This window comes from Lolium rigidum, chromosome 1 (assembly GCF_022539505.1).
Source record: "Lolium rigidum isolate FL_2022 chromosome 1, APGP_CSIRO_Lrig_0.1, whole genome shotgun sequence".
NCBI classification, from domain to species: domain Eukaryota; kingdom Viridiplantae; phylum Streptophyta; class Magnoliopsida; order Poales; family Poaceae; genus Lolium; species Lolium rigidum.
This window is the reverse complement of record NC_061508.1, coordinates 292,069,212-292,076,578: the sequence shown is the minus strand read 5'-3', so window position 1 is coordinate 292,076,578 and position 7,367 is coordinate 292,069,212. Positions and strand designations below refer to the sequence as shown.

At 43.6% G+C, this 7,367-nt stretch overlaps 1 protein-coding gene across 1 annotated transcript; it reads right to left on the bottom strand.

Annotated features, from left to right (window-relative positions):
• Positions 1-3,482: 3,482 nt before the first annotated feature.
• On the bottom strand, positions 3,483-6,924 carry LOC124696034 (adenylate kinase 3; the record flags this gene model as incomplete). Its single annotated transcript, XM_047228825.1, is given in 6 exon segments — positions 3,483-3,842; positions 4,268-4,357; positions 5,012-5,179; positions 5,325-5,444; positions 5,531-5,676; positions 6,810-6,924. Coding segments are annotated over 6 exon segments (726 nt in total). The 3' UTR covers positions 3,483-3,743.
• Between the last annotated feature and the right edge of the window lie 443 nt (positions 6,925-7,367).

The following is a 7,367-nucleotide window of genomic DNA, read 5'->3' as shown; positions in this document are numbered from 1 at the left end:
AAAATTCGCATGTACATCTTCACGTGTTACGCGTTCACGAAGTCGGTTCATGAAAAATCGATTTGCCGTGTGGCGTGTGAAAAAAGACAAAAATTAATGCAAAAATAAGGCTTTTTAGAAGATAAACTTTCTATTTTTACATAGTCCACATAAATTATTGGTCCCTCGCCAAACTTGACGAACACTTATATTGTGAAGATGTATGTGTAGAATTTTTCGTTAATTTTTTTTAACAATTCGAAATATAATTTTTTGGTAGAGGGTGTATATGCTTCCGTGAGCCGAATTGAATTTCCGTGTACTAAATCATTCATATTTTTTATAGATCAAAGCGACTAGGTAACTTCCCCCGGTAGCATCATTGCACGAGATCGTTCAGATCGATCTATCTGCTAGCTACTGGAAACATAGTATACAAATTACCGTACCTTTTTGTTGCGCTGAAACTTGCCGTACGTTTATGGATCCGATTTCAGGCATGGCACCAGATCGGTCAAATGAATAAATTAGAGCCTGATGGCAATTTTCCGTCCAGTTTACGGATACATGATCTGACTGATTCCGGTACGTCGTACGTGTATACAGAGCTAGCTAATTGGCCTACTATGCTACCTGATGGCTAATTTGGTTGTACCGCTATAACATGTTTTGAAAAATATTCTACGTCTAAACATAGCTAGATAAAACGTATTTTCTCCGTTCTAATTTAGACTACATTTTAGAGAAAATGAGACAAACTAGTGTTGTATTTATTAGTAGTACTATTTAGATATGTGAATAACTAACTCAAACTAAATTGAAAATAACAACTTCTAATAAAGAGAGCAAAATCTTTTCATTTTTAGGTCGAAGATACCCAAAAGGCTAACAAGACCGTTGTTAAAAATAGGTCAACTTATGGTCTCTCAAATTGTCCTTTGAGGCCGATAAGGCCAAATCTTAGAGCAGATGCGGTCGGCTCGTTCCCATCTGGACGCCTTGGTGGTGACAAATCATCTTGTTAGAGTATACCACAATTAGATATTAAAGTATGACGCGGTTTGCTATATTTGGTAGTTTAGGATTCTATCTCTAGTAGGCTTCTTAGTCTCCAAGTCTTCTCTACTATATAAACAGCCCAAGAGGCTCAATGTAAGCACGCAGTATCAATTACCGCATATCAATACAATCATATTCCGCAGTCTATCATGGTATCAGAGCGGTTCTTTCTGCGACCTAGGGTTTAGCCACCCACCGCTTCCGCCGCCCCCGGGGAGATCGATCTCCATGATCTCCGCCGGGGGCATCCGATCTCGTTGCTAGGTTTTTCTTTAGATTAGTTTTATAGTTTAGCAAATTTCGTTTTTTTTTTTCAATTCGATCGATTTCTTTCTCTACCTTTTAGCCACCAAAGTCAGATTAGATCCAATTAGCTTGCTCTCATCGGCGAGTCCACCCGCAACAACATCCAGGGATGGCCGTTCTGCATGGATGGCTCACGTGCATGTGCATCTGGGCATGGACTAGCTCTACTCCAAGCCAAGTTGCATCACGTTGTACATCTACATCGCCAAGCCGATCTACGTCGAGTCATCGTCGCTGGTCATCATCGCCAACAACCATCTACACCAACAACTCCGCCACTCGTACTGCATCGTCGCCGTCATCACCAATCAAGGTCTTCGTCAACGCCAACGGGTTCTGCGTCGCCGCGTTCCTGCATGTAGATGAATAAAACGGGTTCGATCCCCGACATCTACTACCGCTACAGTTCAATCGCCATCGACAACCACCTCGCCATCTTCGTCCACAATGATCATACCGCCAGAGTTGCAGTCTAAATTTTTTGTTTGCACCGCATGTGCTCAATTTTCTTCTTGCAACCACTTCGTCTACTCCGGCGCATACGGCGCGCAACCGACCGTACACGGAGGCCTTCTCTGCTACTCCATCCAACTCGGCGCGCATGGCTCATGGTGGTCCCTGTCTTCGCACGCCCGGTACCGGCAACACCGGCGCGTGCCTTCGTCCCCGGCGCGCTCCCGAGCCCGGCAAGTTCGGCGCAGCGTGTCGCCTACCTCAACTACCACAAATCCAGCTACGTCTACCTCGAGTTGACTACCGCTGCAACCGCCTTTTATTTTATCACTATGGCGACTTCCCCCGGGCTCAAGACGACACCGACCACAACAACATCAACGTCAACAACTTCATCAACGGCGATTAAATCACACACGGCTCCATCGACCGCGACTACAACGCCCTGGCTACCGGCTACATCGACATCGGCATCAAGGGCTATCATCCACCGGCCCCCTCTCCAGTCGGCGCCTTCGGCTTATGCTCCAGTCGGACCGTCCGCGACGCTCTTGCTGTATTCGCGTCACTACCGATCCGACTGCGGGGGGGTGTTAGAGTATACCACAATTAGATATTAAAGTATGACGCGGTTTGCTATATTTGGTAGTTTAGGATTCTATCTCTAGTAGGCTTCTTAGTCTCCAAGTCTTCTCTACTATATAAACAGCCCAAGAGGCACAATGTAAGCACGCAGTATCAATTACCGCATATCAATACAATCATATTCCGCAGTCTATCACATCTACCGTTGGGGCTTTAGGATCCATCTAAACGAACGAAGAGGTAAAAAAGTGACCGTGCCAGATTCAGATAACGCAATGCACTGTGTTGTTGATCAAAACAATTACCTTGTTGAACTGGATCTTGCAGACGTCGAGGTTGGTCTGCGAGAGGCCAGGAACCGGTGCTTGATGCAGAGCAGTAGGCTCTCGACCCTGCTCGCGAACGCCACGTCGTTCCCGCCGGCAGCGGCGGCAAGTTCGTTGACTGTGCTCACGGGCCTACCTGCCATCACCGTGGCTTGCGTTCTCGTTGCGCCATCACACGTAGATGGCCGTCTAGTATGATTCTTAGATCGGTTTTGCTATGTCTCAGTCAACTGAGATTTTCTTAAGTTTAAGTCACTTACAAAAATGTGCTTTGAGTTGCACTTTGCAATTGCACTTTTCTGACAGAAATGTGCAACTGAACCGAGTTGCACTTTTCTTTAAACTGTAGTTGCACTTTTCTGAGTTGACTGAGACTTAAGAAAATCTCAGTCAACTGAGACATAGGCACACCCTTCTTAGGTTATATGATTTTAACAAGATGGTGTACAAGATGCTCCGAATTACACTGTCTTGCGCTTCCACAAAGGAAATTGGCATCATGACTTGCTCGCTCGGCACAAACCAGCACATCACTGGAAGTCTGGAACGTTCCTCGCTCCTCTACAGGGAACATGCAACGCTCACACAGAGCAGGTGCTGCACAAGGCACATTTCTGAACCTCTCCACCGTGGCCACCAATAGCACCAGATGGCTACATGGCAATGCGAATAGCTGCTCTGAATGGCCGCAGTGAAGATATATGCATTGATCCAACATATGGTTTACAGCACACAATTGTACATACTACACATTGCTGGTAGTAACACATAGCAAAAGATGAAACAAAGGCATAATCACAAGAAGTAAAACCACATGGCGAGGAAAATTTTGTAAGGGTGAGTTGCTGTAATCATCTCTGTACCGCTAAAACTGTTCAGACCAATCCCGAGCTTGCAAAAGCTGTAACAATATGGTGCAATCGCACACATGGCATACGGAAAATAAAAACGCTACTATGCGGTACCAGTTTATTGCTTCCAGGAAACCCAGACAAAGGGTCTTGGTAATGTCATTTTCAAGGTGAAATGGGCGCTTTACGAAAGGGCTTTCTGCACCTCAGCGGTCACTTCCTTTGGCGGTTTCTCCGCATGAAGATTTGCAACTAAGCCATGCTTGGAGTAGTAGTCAATCACCTGGGAGAAGAAATCAGGTTTCAAATTTAAAACATTGACTGAACAGCAACTGCTTTGCTTGATGTCATGATAAAGCCCTTCCAAAACCAGAAAGCTCAGTACCATCAGAAGAAATGACGACCAACAAAAGATACGTTAATGGACGATCAGAAGAGAAAGCGCACAAGATGTCTCAGGTTCCATCAAACTAACAAAGAAGGCTTTATGCAACTCTATACTAGAAAGTAGGAACATGTCCACAGCATACTTGACCATATAAATAAATATATAAATGGGGATAAGGTACCATTCTAGAGTCCAACAAGAGAGCAAAAGGGAGATTTTAGAAGGGCACTCATGCAAGTATGCAACAGAAGACACAGACAATAACAGAAGAATATTTTCATCATGAAGATATGAAAACATAGTTGGTTGAGAAAACATACAGGTTCAGTTTGTATATGGAAAGCTTCAAGCCTTGACTTCAAGACAGCAGCTGTGTCATCTTTCCTTTGAATTAAGGGCTCCCCGGTAACCTTGGTAAAAGAGAGAAGAATCAGAGGTCAATGGTTCGCACCAAAATGCCAGTTGAGGAAAAAATTAATAGCACAAAAGGGATACTGTCACCACATATCCATACATATTTTCTGGATGAAACATACCAACTTTTGCACAAAACAGTAGGATATGCCTTGAACGAAACCAAATAACATGTAACAGCAATAATGTATATTCTCAATGTACTGCAAAAACATGCAAACTATATTTATTTCTGGCAATTTTTAAAGCGCATATTGTCATTGAAGGAGAGGATATATGCTGCTGTACAAGACATCCATACAGAAAGAACAGCAAATTCAACTATTTAAACAAACCATAACATCACCCCAGTATTCAATACAAAATTTGATTGCACCTACAAGCAGAAGCAGACCATAGAAAGATTGAAACCTAGACTTTATATAGCAAACTAGAGAACTCATCGTCCACAACATAAATCTTTTTCCCAAAATTGAATATGTATGTTATACCAGGCTAAGCATGCTAACTGAGAAACAAACTGAGAGAGCGGCACCCAAAAGAAGATAAACTGCTCAAAACTTAAACTGGTTGAAGCAACGATAATGATCTAAGAAATCATTCAAATATGACATATACAGGAATGGCCCAGTATTTTGCATTTGACTTACATCATCAACTCCAGGTGTCTTAGGAGGAGCAAATTTTGTATGGTAAGATCTACCACTTGATGGGTGTATCCAACGGCCAGTAATTCGTTCTTCCAATATTGCATCATCGATCGCAAAGTTCAGAACCTTGTCAACCTTAGCACCTTGCTTTGCCAGCATTTCATCGAGCTGCAGCCATTGCTCAAACAAAGCATTAGGAAACAAACAAAAAAAACTAAGCTCCCAGGATACAGCTACTACTATCCATCAATATACAGTCCTTGTGAAAGAAAGAAGGCCTTTCATGGTGATGCATATTGATCTAGGACCTGACCTTTTGTGCTTGAACAACAGTCCTAGGGAAGCCATCAAGGATAAAACCTTTCTGGCATGAAGGTTTCTTCATGGCTTCATCAATAATCCCAACAACCAAGTCATCTGAAACAAGCTCTCCCTAGAAAAAAAAATCAACAAACAAGCGAATCAACAAACAAGGTTTCTGCTAGTTTTTAGTTGCTACTTTACTCCTTTAAACCTTACCTTGTCCATGGCTTCTTTAGCCTTGATCCCCAGAGGAGTCTTAGCAGCGACAGCAGCCCTCAGCATATCACCAGTGGCTAAATGGCACAAGCAGTATTCATCCTTAATAAGGGGCGACTGTGTTCCCTTCCCAGAGCCAGGTGGACCTACAAAGTTCATAAAACATGTCACACATGTCATAATGCACTAACATAGAGCAATTAACAGTATAAGTGGCAATTTGTGTTCAGGAATTCAAGATGTACCAGATGATTAAATAAGTCTATAATAATATTGTGTGTGTACTTTGGCATCTCTGCAAAAGCAATGCAAGTGTATCCCCACATCACCTCTCTGTACACAATCATACTGCCATGCAATGCTCTATTCATTCAGCCGCTAGTAGTAAAATGTAGGTAGTTATATAATACATACTAGCTATAGAAGTCAAAATTCATAAACAATGTGTTGCGAAGAATGAAACATAGCCTTACAAGAAAGTTCAATGTGTAGGAGCACATACTAAGGGCATTTTATTTATTCATCTTTGTTGTCGAAGTTGTGAATCATATCGTCAGCTCTGATGGACATAGTAAAAGACACAGAACTAATCACAAGTCATTTTCTCACAAGATTAGAGGTTCTATTTGATACAGAGGGTGAAAGGCTAACACATTGCTGGCGACAGAAACTAAAAATAATAAATAACTCACTTGATTGAGGTACCACTCAAAGAATAAGACACACTGGATACAGCAAAAGGTGAAAGAAACAAAACAAAAAAGGAAAGAAATATACCTATCTTTATTCCCAAGCTACGTTCTAAATCTACACCGTACTCATACTCACAACATTGCACTCAATTCTTCTCACCAACCACAAAAGGCTTAAACATGGTACCAGAAAGATCCTTCTGTTTCTATCATGTTCGAGAAACTTCCATGGATGATACATTGCACGCATCTTTCAATCACTACGACAACAAAAAGGCCTTGCTGACACTAATTAGGTGACACCACAAATGAAGAGAGAATTCTTCAGATCTGCTATCAGTGGAATTTTGATGATTCCTTAATTGCTAGTGCGGAAAGCGGTGAGGACCAATATATTCATGTGACGAATAGCATAGCTATTTCTATCTTCTTGAAATTAAGTTTCCCCTCCTCAACTTCACACATGGCGTGTCTGAACTCAACAATTCAATGTGCCGGGTACTACAATTTTTCCCCCATGGATTGCAGAAACAACCTTGCAACTATAGAAGCAAAAGAGAAGTTGGCAAGAAGAGAAGGTGTTCTACCGACGAGGATGATGCGCTTGTCGGGCTTGGAGCTGCACTTGGCGCGGCGGAGCAGCTCGGTCATGAGCTCCACCGACGGCACGTCCTCGAGGTTCGCCGCCATCTCCTCCTCCTCCTCCGCCCGGCGCAACAGGAACTCCTCGACTCGCGCGACTGCAATTGGCGGAAAATTCGGTCAATCTGGTTAGACCCATCCGTTTTTTCTGCGCTTCAGGTTTCATCAGAAAGCAGCAAGCGAAATTACGAAACAGAGAACAGAAACCGAACCCTAGTACTAGAGGGCGGAGGTGCAACGGATCCTTTACCGGCGGCGAGAGGGGGTTCGAGCTCCGGCGGATCGGCGGCGCGAGGGCGGTCGAGATTCACAGGGTAGGCGGGGCGGCGGCAGGTGGGCGGCGAGTATAAAGAAAGATTAGCGAGAGACGACGATGGATACGAGGTCGGGTGGGGTGGGGTGGGCCGATTGGGGTTGGTGACGGCTGGGAATCGAAGGTTCTGGGGTTTGGTGGAGCACTTCTTGTTGGGCCAGGCATACATACTACTACTAGAATAAAGCCT